The sequence below is a fragment of the Trichomycterus rosablanca genome, chromosome 5 (genome assembly GCF_030014385.1).
Source record: "Trichomycterus rosablanca isolate fTriRos1 chromosome 5, fTriRos1.hap1, whole genome shotgun sequence".
NCBI classification, from domain to species: Eukaryota; Metazoa; Chordata; class Actinopteri; order Siluriformes; family Trichomycteridae; genus Trichomycterus; species Trichomycterus rosablanca.
The window spans coordinates 44,363,108-44,389,229 of NC_085992.1; the positions used below are offsets into that span (position 1 = coordinate 44,363,108).

At 37.4% G+C, this 26,122-nt stretch overlaps 3 protein-coding genes across 3 annotated transcripts; 1 reads left to right on the top strand and 2 right to left on the bottom strand.

Moving 5' to 3' along the window:
* Positions 1-563: 563 nt before the first annotated feature.
* On the top strand, positions 564-9,557 carry mtg1 (mitochondrial ribosome-associated GTPase 1). Its single transcript, XM_062995265.1, has 12 exons — positions 564-682; positions 2,944-3,112; positions 3,978-4,042; positions 4,670-4,774; positions 4,854-4,940; positions 5,056-5,112; positions 6,467-6,557; positions 6,665-6,726; positions 7,653-7,749; positions 7,832-7,913; positions 8,112-8,224; positions 9,286-9,557. The coding sequence occupies exons 2-12, from the start codon at positions 3,010-3,012 to the stop codon at positions 9,381-9,383; spliced, it is 960 nt and encodes a 319-aa protein (XP_062851335.1). The 5' UTR covers positions 564-682; positions 2,944-3,009; the 3' UTR covers positions 9,384-9,557.
* Positions 9,558-13,146: 3,589 nt separating this feature from the next.
* On the bottom strand, positions 13,147-13,545 carry sprn (shadow of prion protein). Its single transcript, XM_062995266.1, has one exon. The coding sequence runs from the start codon at positions 13,543-13,545 to the stop codon at positions 13,147-13,149; it is 399 nt and encodes a 132-aa protein (XP_062851336.1).
* An 8,237-nt stretch (positions 13,546-21,782) lies between these two features.
* si:dkey-191g9.7 (uncharacterized) lies at positions 21,783-23,123 on the bottom strand. Its single transcript, XM_062996381.1, has one exon. It carries the CDS (start codon positions 23,121-23,123, stop codon positions 21,783-21,785), a length of 1,341 nt encoding a protein of 446 aa, XP_062852451.1.
* Between the last annotated feature and the right edge of the window lie 2,999 nt (positions 23,124-26,122).

A 26,122-nucleotide genomic window follows, 5' to 3' on the forward strand; every position in this document is an offset into this window, starting at 1 on the left:
AAAGTGCTTAGGTATTAAGCAATTGGCCACAGAACCTCATAGAAAATGTTTATAAAGTGTTTGTTTTTTAGGCTGCAGCACAAAAATGTACAAGAGTAAGAGTTTCATGGATTAAGATCACAATAGATCACTATGTGCAAATTCATAGTTATGAACTCTATGAAAAAGACTTAACTAAAATTATAAATCACATCTAACTGTCTGGCAGTCTGAAAGATTTAAGATTGCCAAGGACCTTAACTATCACCTTTGGGATGAACTGGAATGTTGTGGGCTATTGGACGATCTCAACAATGCTGTTAAATCAGAATGGACATGCAGTTATGTATGAAAACTAGTTGAAAATGCTTTTTGGAATAAGTAAAACTTATGTCCACATTTTTGACCATGTAGTGATGATTTACATCATGTTTTCTTTTACTGATGAATGCTACACTTCTCGCAGACATCAAAACAATACATTTAGATGCAGAGACCGCACACCCGAAGCTGGAAGTTTCATCAGACATGCTGGAAGTACGGTGGAACAAGCAACCCAAACTGGACAGTCAAGACATAGAAGACAGCCATGCTGAGTACAGTGTGTTAGCAAAAGAGTCTTTCTCCAGTGGTTCCCATTACTGGGAGACAGTGGTCTGGGATAAACCCTACTGGTTAATTGGTCTATCATACACCCAGTCAGGTGAGAATGAAATTCATGGGAATTCAACACACTCTAGTAACTTCTCTAAGAAGGCATTCTGTTATATCTACCATGGAAATGGAAGGTATCTTGTATGTAATGGATCGGAGGAAAATATGTTGCCAGTTAAAAAGCAGATACAGAAACTTGGGATCTGTTTAGAGCTGGAAAAGGGGGAAGTATCTTTCTATGATGCAGACACAGTGGAATTGCTGAATCTGTTTGTTGTAGAATTTTCTGGGCCGGTCAGTCCTATATTTAACACTTGCCTTTGCTTAAATGAGCAGAACTCACAACCCCTTGTCTTATTCAATCTCAGAGATCAGAAAAGCATGTAAGATTATGAACACTGTGCATTATTTCTACTTATAAAGACAATGTGGCATTACTTAACCTAATCATGTAGATGATAAGAACTGGATGCCCTGTCATTTTTATTTAAAAGTTAAGTGAGGATAAAGCTCTTGTTTTTTCCCATGACAGTAATATGATAAAGTAGTAGCTATAATAAAGTAGTAGCTTTTGGTAAATTAGCTTAATTTGGTTAAGCATAATTCTGAGTATTACTTCTCTGACTATTTTTAATGCATACTGAGACACTGGTTAAATTCTGCTTTTTTATTTAGAAAACAATACAAATATAACACATGGCCTATTTTCTTTTTTTATTCTGCTTGGATTATTGTAAGGCACTATTGCCTCAGTCAAGCAGCTCTGCCTCAGCCTTAAGTACACCACAATATCATTACTCATCTACCAAATACTAGCTTCCCTTTACTTGATAGCAAAAAGTTTTGAATTAGTGTTTTAGTATAAAGATACAAGTCCTTATAACATTTAGTATCTCTCTGTGTGTGTTTGTTTCTTTGTTATGTGTTTTTCATACAGTATATTGAGTGTATACAGTGTACAGTACAGTATGCAGTATATACAGTGTTATTTTTTATTTTCTATTACAACCCCAAATAAAAGTTGGGACAGTATGGAAAATGCAAATGAAATAAAAATGCAGTGTTCCTTACATTTACTTTGACTTTTATTTGATTGCAGACAGTTTGTACCAAGAAATTTCATGTTTTGTCTGATCACCTTCATTTCATATATTAATAAACATCCATTCCTGCATTTCAGGCCTACAACACATTCCAAAATAAGTTGGGACAGGGGAATTTAGGGCTAGTAATGAGGTGAAAAAACTAAATAATTATATGATTGCAAATATGATTATAATCATGGTTTGGTACAAAAGCAGCATCCAGGAAAGACTGAGTCTTTGATGCTCCAGACCAAAAACGAAAAGGACCATCCAGACTTGTTATCAGCAACAAGTCCAAAAGCCAGGGTCTGTCATGGTATGGGGCGTGTCAGAGATCATTTACACTTCTGTGATGGCAGCATTAATGCAGAAAAGTACATTGAGATCTTAGAGCAACATGTGCTGCTTTCAAGACGTCATCTTTTCCAGTGACGTCCATGCATTTTCAACAAAATGAGCTAGGCTCATGGCCTGCCTGCAATCCTGACCTGTCCACAATAGAGAATGTGTAGAGAATTTTGAAAGGAAAAATGTGACAACGACGACCCCGTACTGTTGCACATCTTAAGATGTGTTTGCAGTAAGAATGTGACAAAATAAAACCTGCCTCATTGCCAAAACGTCTTTTAAGTGTGGTGAAAAGAAATGGCAACATTACAAAGTGATAAATGCTTTACTGTCCCAACTTTTTTTGGAATGTGCAGGCCTGAGATGCAGGAATGGATGTTTATTAATAAATGAAATGAAGTTGAGCAGATAAAACATGAAATATCTCAGGTTCATCCTGTCTGCAATCAAATAAAAGTCAAAGTAAATGTAAGAAACTCTGTGTTTTTATTATTTGCATTTTCCATATTGTCCCAACTTTTTCTGATTTAGGGTTGTATAATATAAAAAATCTGGTTATTTTCATGATTCTGGAAGCACTTTGTAACTTAAATGTTGAACCGTGCTATATAAATAAAGATGACTTATGTAATATGAGTATTATGTGGCTACATTGTGCATTTTGGTTTAAACTGTGTTTCATTTAGAGAATTTAAGTGTTTTTTATGTCCAGCTCCTGTTCACACTCCAGTCCAGTTGGTGGCGGTAATGCACCTTAAGTTGATCTGCCAACTGACATTGAAATCAGAAGTAGAAGAAACGTTCACTGTTACTAATGTTTTATTTGTAATTGAGTGTGTTTATGTTTGTGCTGATTTAAGACATTATTCTGTATCAGTGAAATGCAGATGTGAATGAAGGTTAACAGCAGTGTGAGTGAGAAGTGAACAGTGTATTATAGAAGATGAGGATTACACACACGTTACTCTGTGCTGCTCACTTCAGGACTGTGTTTGATTTCGGACAGAGAGAAGTGGCTCACTGGTTTCCTGGCCACATGGCTAAAGGTTGGTTTATATAAAGTATACAGAATTTAGGACTCATTATGTTATTACAAACCTATTTCTGGAAAAGTTGGGACATTTTGTGAACTGCAATAAAACAATAATTTAGTTAACAATTTTCAACCCTTATTCAACTGACAAAAGTACATAAAATAGTATAAAATAGTTTAGCTGACCACCTTAATTGTATTTTGTAAATAAAAACAATGCATGAGTGGAAACTGAAACTGAATTGTGCAAAGAAAATCAATACATCAGTTCTACACAGAAGTGCCACCGAGTTCTCTGGGCCAGAGTGTTCCTCAGATGGACCAATAGACAGTAGTCAGAGGAGTCCATTTCAGATTGTTTTAGGGATTTAAAACATATGTCATGTGCTTAAGTGGGTGGCACGGTCCTGGGTTCGATCCCCAGGCGGGGCGGTCCGGTCCGGGTCCTTTCTGTGTGGTTTGCATGTTCTCCCAGTGTCTGCAGTGTCTACTGTATTTGTTACAAACTTCAACATTGCCAATTATGTACCTGCCCATTTCCCAGACACATCCAACACAATTACTGACAATTATACAGACAGTATTTTTGTAGTTATTATTACATGTGGGCTATTTATTGTTGTCTTTCTCACTATAAAAATGTTGTTACATTCAAATACATTTCATGTAGTACTGTCATGTGTTCAAAATTTCCATGGAACTATTTACAAAATGTCATCATTGTATTTCTTCTTTAATATAGTTTTCACTACTATATTAAACTACTACTACTATATATGATTACGTTTTTTTTAGTGATTAATTTAAACTTACCTAACCACAGTACAGAACTAAAGTCGACTGATTATTCTTGTTCTTGTCTATTTGTCTTCTGTTAGGACTCAAGCAAATGAGAGCCAGCCTGAGGAAGGTTGACTGCATTATTGAAATCCATGATGCCAGAATATCCTATTTAACTGCACAAAAACTGTCATGCCATAATTATCTGGTTTCTATTCATATTTGGCATCCAATTTTAAACTAATTTTACAGCAGCTGTTTAATGGATTTTAATTTGTCTTAAAGTTTTTGAGTTGCTTTATAAACTGTATTTAAACCTTCTTTTTTAATTTCATTTTCTCCCCATTTTCCTCCCGATTTAGCACACTCAATTTGTCTTCCGCTGCTGAGAGATACCTGATTGCATCAGAGGAGAGCACGTCGCTGTACACGCCTCTTCTGACTCGTGCACAGCCCTCTTCTTCTCGTCCCTGCATTCTGCACAGGCGTCTCTTCTGCCAATCAGGGTCCTTACAAAGCGTGTGAAGATCCCACCCCACACATAGTCTGGCCCCCACCCTGCAAATACGGTGGCCAATTAGATGGCGCCTAGTTGAACGGTGGCAACACCGAGTTTCGAACCGAGGAGTTCAGAATCTCGGCGTTGGTGTGCTAGCGTAATATAAATATATAATTTAAACCTTTTTATTCACAGTTATTTTACTTAGATTGATGACTTTCTTATACACTTGTTAATGATGTTGGTTTTTATCACTATTGCCTTTATGGGTTGCATCTTTAACTGGAAAACATGCCATTTTCTGGAAGAAACCCTCTGTTTCAGGAGAGCCTTGATGTCCGACCCCATTTACTTGTACTGAATAAAATGGACCTGGCAGACACATCAGACAAACGGGTATCTCATCATGCATTTAAACTAAGCTAAACTTTGTTGATATTGAGCATAACTGAACCTGTAGTGTTTAATTATTTAGAGAATCCTGAAAGAGCTGGAGAGAGATGGAGTTAAAAACATCCTGTTCACAGACTGTCTGAAACAAAGAGATGCGAGTATTAAAAAGGTATGTACGGTATGTAAGGGTAGCACAGCAATAGTGTCTATCAGTTAAAGACAACCTTTTCTGTTTTATAATTATCTGTATTTTTTTATCTGAGTGCTATGCTTTGTTGTTGTAGGTCGTCCCTCTTGTTACAGAGATAATAGAGAATGCGCCTCGGTTTCACAGAGAGGAGGTAAGCTGTGAGAAAGTATTTAACATTTATTTTTTGTTGGACTACTGTAATGTGAAGTAGCGCTTAACCATTATTTTTGTGTTTATTTTGTGTTTAATATTTGCAAACATTAGAATTCCTCCATTAAATGACATTGGCTAAACTAAGAAAGATCAAACATCTTAATGTAGTTTTTTATTATTTTGTAGGAAAATGTATTCATGAATGTGGTGCTTATAAACCCACCTGTATGTAGTAAAGACACATTGAGACAATGTATCACACAGTTTATTTACATTATATAAAGCATGACAACCAAATGAAGATACAAATAAGCAGTTGCTTTGAGCTATGTGTTGAGATGAATGTGTGAACAATACATAGTATTCAACAGCTTTTTCCCCAGAGCTGTAACACTTCTTAACCACAGTTGTTCCCTTGGTTAAATACTTGTTAACAGTCCGTGTGCTGTCGGACATGTTAATTACACTGATGAGGCATAACATTATGACCACCTTCCTAATATTGTGTTGGTCCCACTTTTGCTGCCAAAACAGCCCTGTGACTGAGATGCTCTGTGTATTCTGACACCTTTCTATCAGGACCAGCATTAACTTCTTCAGCAGTTTGAGCTACAGTAGCTCGTCTGTTGGATCAGACCACACGGGCCAGCCTTCCCTCCCCACGTGCATCAATGAGCCTTGGCCGCCCATGACCCTGTCGCTGGTTTACCACTGTTCTTTCCTTGGACCACTTTTGATAGATACTGACCACTGCAGTATCGGGAACACCCCACAAGAGCTGCAGTTTTGGAGATGCTCTGACCCAGTCGTCTAGCCATCACAATTTGGCCCTTGTCAAACTCGCTCAAATCCTCACGCTCGCCCATTTTTCCTGCTTCTAACATCAACTTTGAGGATAAAATGTTCACTTGCTGCCTAATATATCCCACCCACTAACACGTGCCATGATGAAGAGATGATCAGTGTTATTCACTTCACCTGTCAGTGGTCATAATGTTATGCCTAGTTGGTGTATGTTACATATCACACATGTGTATTATGTGTACTATTATGTGTATTATTATGTGTATGATTCTGATATATTAAACATATTTTAAAGAATGTATAGCAATTTACAAAAACAACAGAAATATTTTAGAATTTTTTTAATTCAATTAAAATTGTTAAAAATTAACAGTTGCTCTTGGTATTTATTATTTTCATATTTCTAATAATAAATCTGATGTTTTACGTTGTATAAAATCATTATAATTTTGCAGGTAAAATTTTCTGATTGGTCTGGCTCAAATTAAGCCAGATATCCTAATTAAATGCAGATATCTAAGTACTCAGTTTTTTTCACCAATGCACAGGACAGAAGCTACTGCATAATGGTGATTGGAGTGCCAAATGTTGGGAAATCCTCATTGATTAATGCTTTAAGAAGAACAAACCTGAAAAAAGGTATTTCACCATTTAGTATTTGTAATTTGTAATACTATTTGTAATTACTGCTACTTTTTGATAATCATTCTTAAAAATGAAGTATAAATAAATCTTTTTGAATATAGGCAAAGCTTCGAGGGTTGGAGGAGAACCAGGAATAACCAAAGCTGTCTTGACTAAAATTCAGGTACATCAATCAGGATGATTGATTGATGGTTAACTTTTTTTTCTTAAAAATAAATACTGTACAATATAAGATAGTCATCTTTTTTGCTGTTTTAGTGGTTTAGACATAGTGCTGTTGATTAATGCTGCTGGTTTCTGTTTTAGACATAGTGGTTGGTGTCTGTCTGAAGATTTACATTTTTGTCTCATCAGACCAGAGAATCTTTTTTTCCTCATGTGAATTTTGTATGAATTTTATTTAACAGTGGCTTCCATCATTTCACAATGACAAAAAGGCTTGATTTATGGGGTGCTGCATAGATGGTTGTCCGTTTAGGTTTTCCCATCTGGAATTTTAGGGTGATCGTTGGGTTCTCATTTTGCTCAAAAACCTGATCCAGCTGTAAAGCCAGCTAAGGGTTAAGGTTGTGTCAAGGTCCATAACTGGATTCTAATCCTTCCACCACTTATTAGAGAGAAGTTTTTGTGTTTGGTGATAGCAGTTGAGTGGGTTTGATCATGCATGAATTTCAAAGTGTAAGAATATTTTTTTTTTGTGATTACAGATTTAGATAAAACTGTATAAGAGCAGCTTTGATGTATTTTTTGCTTTAATCGTCAACTGTTGTTTTATTTTGAGTGAAGGGTAACTTTTGAACTGGATACATGTGGTCTTTTACTCTACATGTGTGGTTAATGGTTTGATTACAAAAAGCCAAGGGGTATTATTACTGAAGTTAAGTCAGATGTATTTGAATAGATTTTTTTAACTGTCATAGAATGTCTTAAAGGTTTCAAAGCAAGAACTAAAGCTTGTACTCATTGTGATAATAAATGCATGTGTTGCTCTTGCACCACATAGGATTCATGTGATTTTAACATATGAATTTTCTCCTTACTTTTCATCTGTTATAAGTTGTTAATAATACTTACCTTTGTGTTTCAAAGGTTTGTGAAAGACCCATCATACACTTACTCGACACACCTGGAGTGCTGCCACCAAAGATTGAGAGTGTAGAGACGGGGATGAAACTTGCTCTGTGTGGTAAGATTTTATTTAGTGTCAGGAGCTTAATAGAAACAATAAAATTACTTATGTTATGGAGTTTAATTATGTTTTCCACCAGGGACTATACTGGATCACTTGGTTGGTGAAGAAATCATATCAGATTATCTGCTTTTTTCACTCAATAGATTACAGCAGTTTGGGTAAGTTAAATATCTATTAGGCATGTGTACAATTAAGGTCAAAAAGTGCCTTTTGTAGGTTTCAGACCATTTTTGCAGTGTGTCATTGAGATACTTAGCACAACTTATTACAAATTATTACTGTAAAATAATTACTGTTGTGTATTTGTTATTCTTTTAAAATATTAAGAGATTTTGGTTTAAACATTGTGTCTTAAGCTATGTGGAGAAGTATGACTTGGAAGCACCTTCTGATGATATTCAACATGTGCTGAAGTGTATCGCTGTCAAGTTGGGCAAGACACAGCGAGTGAAAGCGATAACAGGAGTAGGTGAGTGAGTGTCAGATTGCTGTACCATAATCAGGCATTGTTTTTGTCACACTGGCGATCTACATCCTCTAAATACACATGAGCTCAGTAAACGAAAACAGTAAGTTAACAGTGTACACTAATGAGCCAAAACATAGGACCAGCTCTGTATGTATCGAACCAACAGACCAACTACGGTACCTTAAATCGTAGATAATTTTAATACTTGTTTGTTGAACCCGTCTGTGTATGGTGCAGCATAGTCACATGCCAGTGAAAGTGCCTGTGTGAACTCCTGTCTGTCTGTCTATGAAAACACAGACATTGCAACTAGATATCAGAGCAATGGAAGAAGGTCAAATTTGTTTATGATCTTGATCGTCTAAAATCATGTGGACGGCCAGGCATGTGTGTCAAGTCAAAATCAAGTCAAGTCAAATGTATTTGTAAAGCGCTTTTTACAATGAACATTGTCTCAAAGCAACTTTACAGAATCCAGGACCAACAGACCAAAAACCCCTGTTGAGCAAGCCGAGGGCAACAGTGGCAAGGAAAAACTCCCTTAAAATTACAGGAATATGTATTCCTTCAGAGGAACCAGAATCAGCAGGGACCCCCATCCTCCTTAGGTGACCTGGAGGATAATTTGAATAAATAGGATTTACACAAATCATACATACACAAAATTAAATTAAACTAAAAGTTATAACCAGCAAAAAATAATTGGAGTTCTTCATTATTTGTCCGTGATAAAGTGCAAACAAGCCAGGTTCCCGTCACAAGACATTGAAATGTGTGCATCAAAGAGATGACACCAGGGTTCATTGTAGCACAATGCAAAGGTTTACAGTCCTGGTACCAGGTAGCACCAGGACTTCTTTCAATGTCTTTTGGAGTCCATGTCTTAGCAAGTCAGAGCTGTTTTGCTATACATATTAGGTGTGTGGCCCTAATGTTTTGGCTCATCGGTGTACTCACATTCTCAGTGGTGTCACAATACAAAACACAATTCAAACGAGAACAAACCACTAATAAAGCTGCTTTCATTTTACCATAAATGTATTTTATTCTCTAATTTATAGGTGACATTACCATCAGAATGCCAAACTACAGTGCTGCAGCGTATGACTTCATCAGAGCCTTTCGTAAAGGAGAGCTGGGCAAAGTCATGCTGGACTGATCAAAGAGGAAACTGAGCATTTCTGCTAACAAGGGCTTTGTGATATTCATGTAAACCATGGTAGGATTGATCCTGTATTTATATGTAAAGTAAATTCTATTGCACAGAAATGCATTAGTGAAGATGTGTACACTGTCATTTTCAGACAATAAAAAAAACATTATTTACATTTTATGATTTTTCCTTTGTGTTATTAGAGCAGCACCTTTATTGAATAGGCTATTTTTAGCCTATTTATTTGTTTATTAATAATTAAGACATGTTCAAATTCCATTCGTCCATACTGGGAAAGCCATAGAGCCATAACCTGCTTAGAAGAACATATTACTGAAGTGTTCATCTGTTGCTCTTGCTGAAGCCTGTTGTTGCAGCAACAGGGTGAATATCTATCCGGCCCACCCTCCCTCAGACACGGCCTTGTATCCATAGAGTACTGACCAGGCCGTAGCACCAGTGTGATTTGAACATTGGTCTTAGTATTGTTGAATAATAATCTCATGAAATAATAAAAATGCCAAATTACTCCATATATACATATTGGTAATAAGAATAGCCTACATAAGCAGTAAAATACACCTCAAATGCTGGTGGATTTACCTATGGCACACATCACTCAGATCTTGGATATTAATAAAAATAAAATGTAATATAAAGTACTTTTATGCGAAAACATATTTAGTACAGTGGTTCACAAACATTACATAACAAGTGCCTACTGTAATTAATCCAAAAGCTTTCTTTGAGATTAACATTTGTTGATGCATGGCAAGACATCCTCATTATGTTTACTAGGTATGTCTGTTCTATAAGAGCAGGCATCGCTACTGTTGGGGTAGTGGTTTAAGGGACTAAGTCTTATAAATTTAGATTTTAGGGCAAGGTGTGTGTACAGTTGTTTTAATTAAACACCAAACACTATTTTTACTTAATTACAAATATAAAGGTTTTCCTCATATTCCTTTCAATTTTCAATTATTGTTAGTAGTAGTTTCAGAAGCACTGCAATTTTCATAATTGTAAAAAATACAGCTGTGCATATACACCAATTAGGCATAACATTATGACCACCTCCTTGTTTCTACACTCGCTGTCAATTTCATCAGCTCCACTTACCACATAGAAGGACTTTGTAGGACTACAATTACTGACTGTAGTCCATCTGTTTCTCTGCATACTTTCTTAGCCTGCTTTTACCTTGTTCTTCAATGGTCAGGACCCCCCACAGGACCACCACAGAGCAGGTAATATTTAGGTGGTGGATCATTCTCAGCACTGCAGTGACACTGACATGGTGGTGGTGTGTTAGTGTGTGTTGTGCTGGTATGAGTGGATAAGACACAGCAGCGCTGATGGAGTTTTTAAACACCTTACTGTCACTGCTGGACTGAGAATAGTCCACCAACCAAAAGTATCCAGCCAACAGCATCCTGTGACCACTGATGAAGGTCTAGAAGATGACCAACTCAAACAGCAGCAATAGATGAGCGATCGTCTCTGACTTTACATCTACAAGGTGAACCAACTAGGTAGGAGTGTCTAATAGAGTGGACAGTGAATGGACAGGGTATTTAAAAACTCCAGCAGCGCTGCTGTGTCTGATCCACTCATACCAGCACAACACACACTAAACAAACTACCATCATGTCAGTGTCACTGCAGTGCTGAGAATCATCCACCACCTAAATAATACCTGCTTTGTAGTGGTCCTGTGGGGGTCCTGACCATTGAAAAACCAGGTGAAAGCAGGCTAAAAAAGTATGTAGAGAAATAGATGGACTACAGTCAGTAATTGTCAGCAGTTAAAATGTTGTTACACAATAATGCAAACATTAAGTAATATTCTATCCCAAGTGTAAACATTTACTAGTACCAGTACAAACTAATCGTCCCATTCATACAATGTGAAAAAACAACAAATCTTTATAATTGGTTATACAATATACTGTATAATACTAATTATACCAGATATATAACATATACAAACACACATTTTGTGGACACATTACAAAGTCTGTACCATCTTGGCAAAAGACAGTTGTGCTGTAAAAATGTAAAAGCAACATTACATAGATTATTTATTTTAACTAAAGGCTATTACAAAGTTCAATATTTAACATACAATAGTTACATACCAGTTAAAAGCACACACAATCAGCAAATACAACTTTTTTCTAATAAATAAATTCGCAAATCTAGCTAAAGAACTAACTTTAAGGTTTTGTCTAACAGTCTTATGTGTTTAAAAATTGGTAAAGTTAGGTTTTTGTAAGTATATGTACCTAACTCACATTGTTGTAATACTTTATGTTTGCTGTTCATCATGTGCTAGCTAATAATAAAAAAAACAGCAACCGTTTCTGAGCTGAGACAGATAAGTGCAGTTAAACAAGTGCAGTTGTTGCAGGCAGCATGTTATAAGCGTTTACATAGAACGATCCCAAAGGAAAGGGTCTCCCAAAAGTGATGCGGTCCAGGCTTATCTTATGGTTATTAAGAAATGATTGTAAACATTGAGATTCCTGTTTTAGTGTATTAACAGTAGGCTAGGGCATGTAAGTGCACCCATTTGCAGCTATTGTGCACCCTCAGTCTTCAACATCCAGTGGCTGCATGCGCGAGTTGTACATGATCAGTAAACTAAGACAAATTAAGCAAGAGGAGTTAAGTTAAGATCAAGTTCATGCATGGATGATGTTACAAACCTGCAGCCACTGTACCGCTCTACTCTGGATAAAAGTAAATACCACTTGTCTACAACAAGGGTTTCTTAATTTGAATACCATCTTACTGATTGTTCAATACTGTTTAGTACACTAATACTAATACCTAAAAATACTTATAGATAAAACATGTAATTAAGCATATTTTATGGACAAATTGAGACATGAGTATTAAAAGCAATGTGCAATTTTTTTAAGAAAAAATGAAAAAAAAAATACAAATGTAGATAGTCAATGAAAATGAGGCAATTTTTATGGGTGTATTTTATTTTGTGTTGTAGAACAAGTACCTCTCTTGTCTGTGTGCACATTTTAGGGGTTGGTAGGTTGTGATATATACCTATTTAGCTTTAAAATAGGGTTTTGGGTGCCCAGGTGGCGCAGCGGGATATTCCGCTAGCACACCAGCACCGAGATTCTGAATTCAGGTGGGTCTTCATATGCTTTGTAAGGACCCTGATTGGCGGAAGAGATGCCTGTGCAGAATGCAGGGGTGAGAAGAGGAGGGCTGTGCACGTGTCGGAGGAGGCACGTACAGCGACGTGCTCTCCTCGGATGCAATCTGGTATCCCTCAGCAGCGGAAGACGAAATTGAGTGCGCTAAATCGGGAGGAAAAGGGGAGAAAATGCATAAAAAAAATAGGGTTTTAACTTTTAAAAGTTTTTTTTAACCCTGATGGTACACTAATCATCTATGTAGTGGATTTTGTAAAATAACTAATAGTAACAATTAAGTGTTACACATACATCATAATGTTGCAATAATTTCCAGTCTTAATTTTGCTTATATTTTCAGTATTCTGTGAATATTTGGTAGAAATCTTTATTTTTATTGTTATTTGATGATACTAATTCCAAAGCAATATATTTATGCTGCCCAATCGTTTTCCATGAAGACATTTTTATAGCTTATATGCAAATATTGTGGCTCAGTCTGTCGCTTATTTGCTGAAAGTTTTACAGTTAAACAAGGTTTATTCTAGAATCCTTAGAAATGCACAGTAAAATTTTATGAAGCTATTAGAGTTTTATATCAGAGTTCCTCAAGGAATGAGATATTTCATTGGCAGTATCAGTGAGAACAGTCCGCCATATTTGAAACTATGAGTCACTGCACTAGACGTTCGGGCAGAGTAAATCTCCCAGTCTGTCCTGTTGCTGTAATTGTCATCTCCACGCTCCGAGCTATCCGGTGGGCGTTGGGCTGAAGCGTACCATCCTCCGGCACCAAGTGCTACTGCAGCCCCGGCTGCAGCTGCTCCCGCCACCCTGACAGAGGACGAGCCACCGATACGAGACGTGCGGCCGCCACGAGAGGTGCTCCGGGCAGAACCTCTAGCAGAACCCCTAGCACCCCCTCTGCCACCTTTTGATATCACTGGGTCACATAGGAAGGCGGATAGAAGCAGGAAGATCCAGCAGGTGGCCACAGCTCTATTCATTCTGAAACAGACTGATGATGGAAGCAACAGATGAGCTGTTACATAAATGTTTATAATAATAAAAAAAAATTATCACCTGGGTCTCAAGGTTATATAATAGAATTTTAGTTTTTTTTCTTCCATTGTGTTGGACAGTGATAAAGTGTTGTTGGTTGGGGATTTTAATATTTATATTGACAATGCCTCTGATGGTTTTGCCATAGACTTTTTCAACACCATTTAATTTTTTTCAGCATGTTGTTGGCCTGACTCATAAGCGGGGTCACTCATGGACTCAGAAAAATGCTTTACTTCCATGATACAGAGAAAATTATTCAGGCTTTTAAATCAATAAGGTTAGATTACTATAATGCTTTATTTACATTTCTAAGTCAAGGAGCTGTGACATGGACCTAATTGACTATTAGCCTGAAGGTGCCTATTACTCACTCACTCACTGTCTTAACCACTTATCCAATCGGGGTTCGCGGGGGAGTGCTGGAACCTATCCCAGCTTTTCAATGGGCGCAAGGCACACAGTAACGCCCTGTATGGAGCGCCAGTCCATCGCAGGGCAGACACATATACATACACACACATACACACCCATTCACCTATAGGGCAATTCAGTGTCTCCAATTAAGCTGACTATGTTTTTTGACTGTGGGAGGAAACAGGAGCTCCCGGAGGAAACCCACGCAGACACAGGGAGAACATGCAAACTCCGCACAGAAAGGACCCGGACCGCCCCGTCTGGGGATCAAACCCAGGACCTTCTTGTTGTGAGGCAACAGTGCTACCCACCGAGCCAACGTGCCGCCCAGTGCCTATAAATTAATTAATTTATTTGTAGTAACTACTTTCTCAAGGTCTTAGTGCGGCCAGCACCACCATGAAACACTGGGCACAGGACAGAAATATACCCTCCATTACACAATCACTGTTCTCAATCCTTACTCAAACCCTGGGGCAATTTACAGCAGTCAATGTGGTTCCCAGGGTATGATGCTAGTGTATATTTCTGTCATGTGCCCAGTGGTTCTGATGGTGCTGGACCCTCGAAGACCTAGAGAAGGTGATTACTACAAATAAATAAAGGCATTAAGAGGCACCTTTAAGCTCATAGTTAAGGCCCTACCTAATTCGCGGCTGGGAAAATCGCGTCACGGATCGTGAAATGAGCCATTTTCCTGTGTAATATTCCCCTTGCTACCAAATTCAAAATTTGATGTTTAGTGATGTACCGTTTTTCATTCACGTAGCGTTCAGGTGCCTCACGTTAACTGGTTAATTTGTACTATTAGTTTATAAAGAAAGAAAGAAACTGTTTATAGACAAACATTCGGGAGCATAATACTTTACTGGCTTGTGCTTTTTAAGGCGCAGCACAGACTACAGAGAGATGATTCTGTGTGTAGAGAAGCACACTTTATCATTGATTATGGAATCCTCAAAGGGACAAAATACACTCAGTGCATAAACACACATATTAAACATTGTCAGCACACTACACCCTAGAAAAGTCTGTTAGACTAGCAATCCTGCGGCAATTCAGTTAGCAAATGTCAAAGATGTCGAAGTGTAAAGCAGCTAAAGCAGCTTGGAAAACTCCCAACCAATTCTGTAGATGCAGAGGGTTGTGTGTTAAAACACACTAAGTTGTGCTTATTAAAGGAGGTTGTGCTATTAAGGCAGGCTGTGCTGTGTAATGTAGCTTCCGTTTATTCTAGCATTTAATTTATTAGTGTTATTTAATGACTGTCATAAAATCTGTGATTTTTGAAAAACTGTCAAATTAAGTCAATTTTCCTGTGAATTTACATTTACATTTTCAGCATTTAGCAGATGCTCTTATCCAGAGCGACTTACAAGTGCTTCCATAGTAAACATTACCTTACTCTAGTTTAAGTAAACAACAGTCCAAGAACACAAATCTGCTAAAACCTGTTAGAACCAAACCAGTTTTATTTATTTTATTTTTATTTTTTTTTAAAGAAATGAAAGAGCGTTAGTTAGTAAGTAAGTACAAGTCAGCTTAAGTGCTTAGTAAAGAGGTGATGAAGGTTTTTAATCATTTTTTAAAGACCACTTGGGTGCCAGTACAGAGAAGAGCCTTGATGCTCGTCTTCCTCTAGTCCTGGGTGGAGGATCAAGTCGAGCGAGACTAGTGGCTCGGAGGTTGCGTGGTACAGAGCAGGGTTTGATTAGACCACGAAGGTAGCTTGGGGCTGGTCCATTTTTGGCTTTGTAGGTGAGCATCAGTGTTTTAAACTGAATGCGTGCAGCTGCAGGAAGCCAGTGAAGAGAACGCAGCAGTGATGTGGCAATTTAGTGAAGCCCTACTCATAATTAATCATGTCAGCGATGATTTGCATAGCTTGGCAACAGAAGCTCACAGAAAGTCAGATCAGCTACATCAGTCAGTGTTTGTATCATCCAACACTACACTAATAGCTTTTATATCAGCATTATACTGAAATTGGATAAAATCGGTTCCGTAAATACTGTATGTGACTGACTACAACAAGAACATTTAATGAATACGTACTGGTTACAATTTTACACACTGATCACAAAGTCCATGTTATTGCCATAAGAGTAACTGAAAATGTTGATGAATAAGGCTGGCACCATAAAGGGTTTACTCTCAGTATTGTGTCTTGTTTATTAGGTAGGAAGATGGCTCTTGTGCTGAAAATAGGTCAGTAAAAATGGCAGCCTGGTGCAAGGCCTAAACGACTGAAATAATGTCTAAACTGCTGTGTCATTTATATTTGAAGGAATTGGTGCTGCACAGCAAGATATGTTTAGGGAACCTGGATTCGAACCCTCTTGATCTGTTTGTAGGTAAATTGGCATGTTCTCCACAACGTCTGCATGGGTTTCCTCCAAAGAATTTTCCTCACATCCTGAAAACATCCAAACAATAAACTAGCTACTCTAAACTGCTCTTTATGTTAGTGGATAGGCATTTTGCCTTATGATGGATTGCTGTCCAGTACTGCATTGTACTGTATACTGCTGCCTTGTGCCCTGTTTACCCACGGGTAGCGCCGGACCCACCGCGACCAGTGAATATGAATATGAATCAATGTGTCATATATAATGTAAAAAAAAACTGGACTTGCAAACTAATACAAACGGACATTGTAATCATCCCAAATGCATACGATTAAAATGAATAGTAAGGTAAACTAGGACGTAGTCTCCAAGCTTTTTCAAGTGACATTTTTTAAAACAGCAAGAAAATGCTGTCACATTTAATTTAGCCTCTAGACTACAGCTAAACACTCATACCACGGTATAAACCACGGTATAAATATCATATAAAATAACGTTTTAGCTTGCATATCATGTAACGTTGCAGTATTTCAGACCCGCACCGCAGAGCTTTAGATCCTACCGTATTAAACAGGTTGTTACAGGTGGCGCAGTCACGATTACTGTAGTACTGTAGTATGCGATTTCGGATCAGTCCATAGTCTTTGTTTCTGTAATCGGTACGGCTGTAGATTCACGTAATAATTCGTACGTTTGCTAGTACTGTATTTTAACATCCCTTCAGTGTTCTCGCCATTAAGCTCCTGCAGAATTCGCAACCTAATTACACTGAAAGAATCGCAATACATAATCTACCCCCAAATGCACAGTTTATAATTTCGTCTTTTCATAAGGCAGGTAAAATCAAAATCCTGGCAGTAAAAGATGCTGATGGAGTGATGCTGGAGTGATGGCGGTTCAGAAGAACAAGCAGAGTCCAGTGTGCAAATCATACAGAGAAAATATGAAGCATGGATACTGGCCGCGTCCGCCTACATGTGCGTCTTTATTTCATCTAAATCAACCACTAGAGGGTTAAAATAAAAATAAAGTACTGATATGATGCCTGATTATGCCCAAATATTGCAAATTCCACGAATCTAGCACCTCACCATCAATCACATGATTGTGCAAATCAGGGATATGGGGTATGGATGCCTCTCCAGAAATAATATAATTATCATTATCAGTAAAATACACACGTTTGTGGGTTTGAACAGTGTTGCTTATAAGTGTTGCATATTACTGGCTCAAATAATCGTGTAATCAGTTGGTAAAATCCCAGTAAAACAGAAGAACAGAAGACAGTGTTTTGTAAACAGTATCTTATAGATATTTTATTAAAACAGCACACAGAAATATATATATAGATATATATATATATATATATATATGCCCGATTGCGTCACGCTTCCTCTCCACTAATGCTGACCCCTGCTCTGATTTGAGTAGAACAAAGCCAACCCACGCCCCATCTGACACGTGGGCAGCAGCCGTATGCATATTTTTTCACCCACACTCTGTGAATCAGCCTTGTGTACGGAGAGACACCCCCTGATCAATGCACTTTTTCCCTGCCTCTGTGCAGGCGCCATCAATCAAGGTCGTAGTTGCATCAGTCACAAGTGAGTCCCTATCCAGCTTAATACCCCACCCCTATATGAACAACAGGCCAATCGTTGTTCATGTGGCTGCTCAGCCCAGCTGGCAGGCGGAGCTGAGATATGATACGATGTATTCGAGATCCCAGCTCTGGTGTGCTAGTGTGTGTTTTTACCGCTGCACCACCTGAGCGGCTCTATTCAACATCTTACCTTATCAACTTTATTGTTTTTTGTAAATGAATAAACAGTAATTCCTAGTTTGATGCCTGTAACACATTCCAAAAAAGTAGGGACAGGGGCAAATTAAGATTAGGAACACTGTGGTGGAAAAAATGAGCAGACTAATAAGAGTCTGCATGTCTTTCTGACCCAATATTTCTCTCCTTGACCTCTAATAGAGGCTCCTGGATAAAACATATTTACAATTTATATAATCTCTGTTAATAATATCATAGTTTTGTTTGTTTGTTTATTAGGATTTTAACGTCATGTTTTACACTTTTAGTTACATTCATGACAGAAATGGTAGTTACCTGTTACACAAGGTTCATCGGTTCACAAGTTTTAATGTCAAACACAGTCATGGACAATTTTCTCCAATTCACCTCATTTGCATGTTTTTGGACTGTGGGAGGAAACCGGAGCTCCCGGAGGAAACCCACGCAGACACGGGGAGAACATGCAAACTCCACATAAAAAGGACCCAGACCGCCCTACCTGGGGATCAAACCCAGGACCTTCTTGCTGTGAGGCGACAGTGCTATTCACTGAAACACCACGCCACCTATCATACTGTTTTAATATGTGGACAGTTTTATAGAATAGTTCTAATGTAAAATGTAGGGAGAAATAAAGTATACAATAAAATAAGTATTATTAAAGTGCAAACGTCATTTCGTATTACAGTCCCAATTACAGTTTTAAAGCATGATTGCTTTAATAGTTTCTGTACATAAATATAATGTATTCTTTCAGTTCTGTTCAAGTTATTTACATGTTCTTTTTATTTAATATTCAATAGATAATTATTTTAGGGCAGTACTGTTGTGCATTAGGTAGCGCTCTGGCTTCATAGCAGAAGGGCTTGGATTTGATTACCCGGCCAAACAGCCATGGTCCTTTCTGTATGGAGTTTGCATGTTCATTCTGTGTCTGTGTGGATTTCCTTTGGGTGCTCTGATTTCCTCAAGCCAACTGGAGATATAAAAATTGCCCTCTGTATGTGTGTGTCTGTGTGTGTGTGTGTGTGTGTGTGTGTGTGTGTTGGCCATGTAATAGACTGGCGACCTGTCTGGGGTGTTTTCTTTCGCCCTATGAATCAGACCCACCATGACCAGGATAAAGCGTTGGTACAATAGGCAATGAATTAATGAATAATTATTTCAATAATTTAAAACATAATTACATCAATATTTTCTGGATATGAATCTAATATCAGTATAGGATATGAATTTACTTGATCAATATTTTAATGAATATTTAAAACACAACTATGTAAATACATTCTGTATATTAACATACTGTACTTTATCAAATCTGCACAACCCAGTTGGATTTTTTTCTTAAAATTTATACAAACATGATTTATTTAATAATGTCTGTATTTACATATATTGTACTTTATCAGTATTGCTTAATCCAAAAACATACATTTTTAGCATTAATGAAAGCAATGATTGCTTTAATAATGTCTACAAATATATATAGTTCATAATTTATTTTTTCCAATTCCCTACCAAACACTTTTTTTAAATAATTTAATTAAAACATGATCACTTTAATAATTTCTTGGAACAAAATAAAGTAATGAAAACCAACAGAATTGAGGCTTTTTTTGACCCTTGCATTGCTACGTAGGGTTTTTGCTCTTCACATGCTTCTTCTCACCCATGAAATCTGAGTCAAAGCACATGGTACTTCTGAAGGAAGAGTGGGGTAAAAGGTCTTGTTTAAGGGCTTAGCTAAAATCTGATAACATTTGCAAGTGGAGCTTAAAATATTTACCCTAACCACTGAACTACCACACTTACAGTAAACAGCTGTGCCACAACCACTGAATTCCATTTAAGGTTATCAACTGTTTATAGTCCCTGTGTTTGATTTTAGTTGGCTAAAATATTCATTAACTAAGCACGATCCTTAAAACTGCCAATCTTTTTGTTAAGAATGACAAAACATTTTTTACACTACAGTTAGAAAAAAGATAATTAACTGATGAATAAATAGATGCACTTCTGCCACCAAGTATTACTTTTTTCTGTAGTTTTGTATTTTTTGCTTTTCAAAGTATTGTAAAGCGTCCTTGGGTATATAAGGTGCTTCTATTCAGTAAACACAAAGCTTGAAGAAGTATTTGCTAGATGCCATTAAGACTTGTTGATATAGAAGTTTATAAGGTTTTTTTATGTTGACTATTGCTGTCATATAGAGGAGGAGGAGAAGGAGGTAAAACATATAACAATACATTATTTCAAGAAGATAAATTGGAATGTTGTCATAGAAGTCCTAAACAGGTTTTCAGTGAGGTGATGTAGCATTCTTCAAAAAGACCAAACCTCTATTTCTGTTAGGAATGAAGGGGGTGGAGATCTACTTCAGAATCTCCATTCCAAAACATCCAATAAAAATTCAATAATGTTCAAAATCTAGTGTTTGTAGCAGCCATATGCGGCTTTTTGCTTTCTGAAGCTTGCAATTTTTTGTTCAGACTGTTTCATAGACGTTCTAATTAAAATGTGTGGTTATTTTTGTGGTTATACTTTTGGGGAATTTGGTAACTATTTTGTTAAGTCTATTCAGGTTGTGTTTGTCTTGGCTGATCCCTTTTGTCCATGTTTTTTTTATTATTATTATTATTTTGTTCATGCATTTTCTCCCCTTTTACTCTTGATGTTAGCGTATCCAATTACCCAATTGCATTCTGCTTCTTCTCTACTGATGTTGATCTCCGTAAAGGCGCCATAAATCAGCCAGCAGAGGTCGTGATTGCAAAAGTCCCGTCCGGCTCCCACTGTGTATGAACAACAGCCAATTGTTGTTTATGTAGCCGCCCAGCCGGCCATATATGACGGCTGAGATTTGAAACGACGAGTTCGAAACGTCAGCTCTGGTGTGCTAGCGTGTTTTACCGCTGCACCACCCGAGCGCCCTTTGTCCATGTTTTTAAATACTCTACCGGGAATTTTGAGACCATTCCTCTTAAAAAAAAAAAAAAAAAAACCATTCTTTTTTGATTTTGTACCCAATACACATACAGAAAAGTGGGCACCATCTGTTCATTTTGTTTGAAACTCTGTTGCCTGAGTTTGTTTTGAATTGTCATATTTCAGCGTGCTAATTTTCAGGGCATTTATTATTGCATGCGGTTCCAACATATTTAACTAACAAATGCTAGTGATTCCAAGTCAGACCTCTTACTATTATTGGTGTAATGCTTTTACATGCAGGCTAAGTAGTAGGGTCAAACTAGCAAGAACTACATTGGAAGAAAATCTTAACTATTAACATACACTATATGGTCACCATATAGTATGGTGGACACCATATAAGTATGTGGACACCCCTCTAATTATTGGCAACAAGTGTATACAATTAATCTAATAATAATATCATAATAATATTATTATTATTAATAATAATCAAAATTGTGGTGACTGTTTGTGGAAGGCCCTTTCATGCGCCAGCAAGACTCTAGGTGAGCGTAGAGACTGACTTAATAGTTAGCATCATTCAAAATCTTGTTGAATATGCAGCTTAATTATTCTGTTAAACAAAACAAGGTTAAACAAAGAAAGGCTGGTCACAATGTCTAAAAGGGAGGTAATAAAATCAGATTTAGTCTGCTACAGCAGAGGAGCGAGTACAACATACTGAAGGATGACGCAGAGCTGCAAATACTCTGCTTTTTTTCCTCTGGCTTTTGTCTTTGCCTGGCTGTTTAGTGACGGTGTTCTGTTGAGAAATCTTTACAGCTTTATCTGCAGTCTCCTTAATCTGCAGCTCCAGGTGCTTCTGAATAGCCAGACCAAGTTCCTCAGGATCTACTGAAGCACCATACACCTCCCATGTCATCCCTTCTGCATCCCACTTTACCTCCTTTACTTTAGTGTTCTTGTGTGTTGACGACTTGGTACTTCCAGTGTCCGTTTCATCCACCAGACAGACCTCGGGGAAGACATGCTGAGATGAACTTTCTGAGTCTGTCTGACTTACCTGCACCCCCATGTCCCTCAGCTCCCTGCAGGATGTCATAGTCCCGGCATCTTTTGTGATTTTACTCTCTTGCTTTGCAGCTTGCAGCTGATTTCTAGTTTGGCACAAAGGACCAGGCCAGTTGCAATCCAAGCCACAGCAGTGTGTCAGTCTTTTAGCATCCAGCCTTGTTTCACTGACTGAGGAAATAAGTGGAGGAAGTGTAAGACAGGCTGGTCCTACTCTCTGTCCCTTGTAGTCTCCCTCTGTGCTTGGAAGCCGTGGTATGAGTTGGGCAGGAGCTGGTATAGGCTGAGGGTGACAAAATGCAGCGAAGGTGTCCTTAACAACTGCATGGTGACATGGACTGTAGCAGGGAGCCTCCACAACCTTACAGTGTCCTGATACATGAGCAGGGACGAAAGTGCAAATCTGAACACAGTTTTGCTGGATTTGGTTGCCCATGCTTCGTGCTGTGCAAAAGCTGGTGGCACTACTGCTCTGTGGCTGCATGGTCTGTTCATGAACTGTTGATTGAATGGGCACGTCTTGGTTTTTATCATTGGTTTTGCAGTTAGAAGAAGTTGTTAGGTCCTTCTGTTGTATTTGCAGATTATCAGTGTGGATAGATACCCTGGGAAGGTTATGCTCCATCAGCTCTATATGTGTTGCAGAGTTCTCGGTGGTGGCCAATGATTGTTGATTATTCTTACTGTTCAAATAATCTCCTACCCGGGCACCTGATTTATCAAATGTGTGAACCTCTGCAGCACTGGGTGGATGTGGTGTGTTGCCAACAGCTTGGCATTCAACTCCAGATATTGTGATGTCCATGCTTGCTTTTTCTTTTACATGGCTGGCATTTTCCAGGGTATATGCTGAGGATGATTTTTCAGTGGAGCTGTTACAGAGCTCCTTAGATGTAGCATGGTCCTTTACTAGTTCATCTGTGCTCTGTGAGCATGGAATAATAATGTTAGTCATGACAGAGTCAGATGAGATTGTGCTTTCTAGGTGGGACAGTTCAAACACAGGGCACCCAGTCTCTGCCATGGAAAACTGAAAGAAGATGGAATAAAATGTGGGTTATGAACTGGTTTACCAAATTTACATAAATGATAAAACTCATGCAAATGCCATAATAGTAGCACTGTGTATGCTACATAATGGTAGCATAGGAAACACTCTTATGCAAAGCTTATGCAAAATGCAGTGGAAACATATTTGCAAATGAGCCCATGAGCAAAATGCATTCTTCATGCGATCTTTTATATAAACGTAATAATATTTAATTCTGTTAAGCTGTTGTTTATGTACAAACCCAAATCAGAACAAGTTAAGACAGTATGGAAAATGCAAATAAAATAAAAATGCAGTGTTCCTTACATTTACTTTGACTTTTATTTGATTGCAGACAGTTTGAACCTGAGATTTCATGTTTCATCTGATCAACTTCATTTCATTTATTAATAAAAATCCATTCCTTTATTTCAGGCCTGCAACAAAAGTTGGGAAGGGGGCAATTTAGGGCTAGTAATGAGGTGAAAAAACTAAATAATGATGCGATTTTAAACAGGTGATGTCAACAGGTCAATGGAAAGGTGTCTTTGATGAGCAAAGATGATCAGAGGATCTTCAGTTTGTCAACAAATGTGTGAGAAAATGATTGAAATGTTTAAAAACAATGAACCTCACAGAAAGATTGGAAGGGATTTACTTATTTCTCTCTCTACAGTGCATAATATCATTAAACCATTCAAGGAATCAGGAGGAATTTTAGTGCATAAATACAGACCTGAAATGTAGGAATGGATGTTTATTAATAAATGAAATGAAGTTGAGCAGATAAAACATGAAATACTGCAATCAAGAAAAAAGTCAAAGTAAATATAAGAAACTTTGTGTTTTTTATTATTTGCTTTTTCTATGCCGTCCCAACTTTTTCTGATTTGGGGTTGTACATTATTCATAGACTTATATGTAATTTTCTACCTCACATGGTTAGTACATTGTTATCTTTACATGTACTAAATGTTTAAATCTTAACTATTACATGCAGTCTTCAAAAAGTGTTCGGCTCTGAATCAACTCCCACTGTTTCACAAATCACAAAACTATTACCATTGTACGCATGGCTAATGACACTGATATAAAAAGACAAATAAACACCTGGGTAATTTCATTGAGACCTTTATACTATATTAATCTATTGCAAGAGTGCTGTATTATGATAATAAAGCAAGATAAGCTGGATATACAGTAGGTCTATGTATCTTCTACTCACCTAATGATAATAAAGACTGTGGATATGTTTGATTCAAAATATTACATACACTTGGATTTTATTAATTTACAGTCAAGCCGGAAAGTCTGCACACCCCTTTCACCTTCACATTTTGACATCACAGACTCATTCTACAGTATAATAGATTGAGTTCATTTTTTGTCACAGAATTCTACACAAAATAGCCACAATGACAAAGTGAAAGCAGGTTTTTAGACATTTGTTCTAATTTATTAAAAATCAAAATGTAAAATATCACATGTACACAAGTGTGCACACCCTTTGATATGACACCCAAAAGTGAGCTGAGGTGCATTTTGTTTTCACTGATACTTCTAGAGATGTTTCTACAATTTAATTGAAGTTCACCTGTGCTAAATTCAATTGATTGGACATGATTGGGGATCGCCAACACCTGCCTATATAAGGTCCCACAGTTGACAGTGCATATCAGAGCAAACTCCAAGCCATGGGGTCAAAGGAATTATCTGCAGACCTCAGAAACAGGATTGTGTCAAGACACAGATCTGGAAAAGGGTACAAAAAAATTGCTGCAGCTGTACACGTCCCAAAGAGCACAGTGGCCACTATCATTGGTAAATGGAAGAAGTTTGGAACCACCAAAAATCTTCCTAGACCTGGCCGCCCGGCCAAACTGAGCGTTCAGGGAATATGGGCCTTGGCCAGGGAGGTGAGCAGGAACACGAGGGTCACTCTGACAGCTGTTTTCACTGTTTCCCTGTTTTCACTTTGCAAATTATTGGTGATTGTGCGTAGATGTTTGAGGCAAAAAAAAGAACTCAATCTATTATAGAATGAGTCTGTAACGTAATAAAACGTGGAAAAGGTGAAAGGGGTGTGCAGACTTTCCGGCTTGACTGTATGCAATATTTGCTAAAAGAAAATTATTGACAAAAAAGAACAGTCTAACTGACAGTCTACATGTCCCTTGTATGTATATAAGTGTATGTAAACCTTACCTGTTTGAGTACATTTTAATTGCATAATAATAGAGTCACAGTCAGTATACAGTGTACTTTTAAATTCTTTTACACCAAAATTAAGGATATCATTTAAATATTTAGTAACATTTTCTTTATAAAAGGATATAAAGGATATTTACTGTACTGTACTCTATAAAGGAAATATTTACTGTACACTACATACTGTACACTATTTACTGTACACTAAAAATGTTTCTACATAACAAAAATGATAGATGTTGTCTCTTGAAGGGCATATTATTAAAGAATATGCCCTTAGAATTGATGTTTAAATTATGTCCCCATCTTAATTGTTACAGTATGTAAAAAACCCAGAACATTATAAATAACAATACGACAATATAATCCGAATGAAACTTCCACTTTGTAAAATTAAAACATTACAAAGAGAAGCTTTATCAGCTTTTTTTTTTTTGAATATATACACTCATGCAAAATGTTCAAAACATCTTGCTAATATTATTAAGCTTAGGAGCATGCAGGAGAAAAGGCCTAGAGCAAATGAGCAAAGAAAAAGTCACGGCTTGCAATTGTTTGTGCTATTTTAACCTCTACAGTGCATATTAATAAAAGATTTAAGAGAAGGGCAAGAACACTACTAAAAGGTCATAATCTTTACAAATGTATCATTACAAACTGGCATTAAAACAGGTATGCAGTGGATGTTACCACATTGGTTCAGAGTGTGTCCAAAA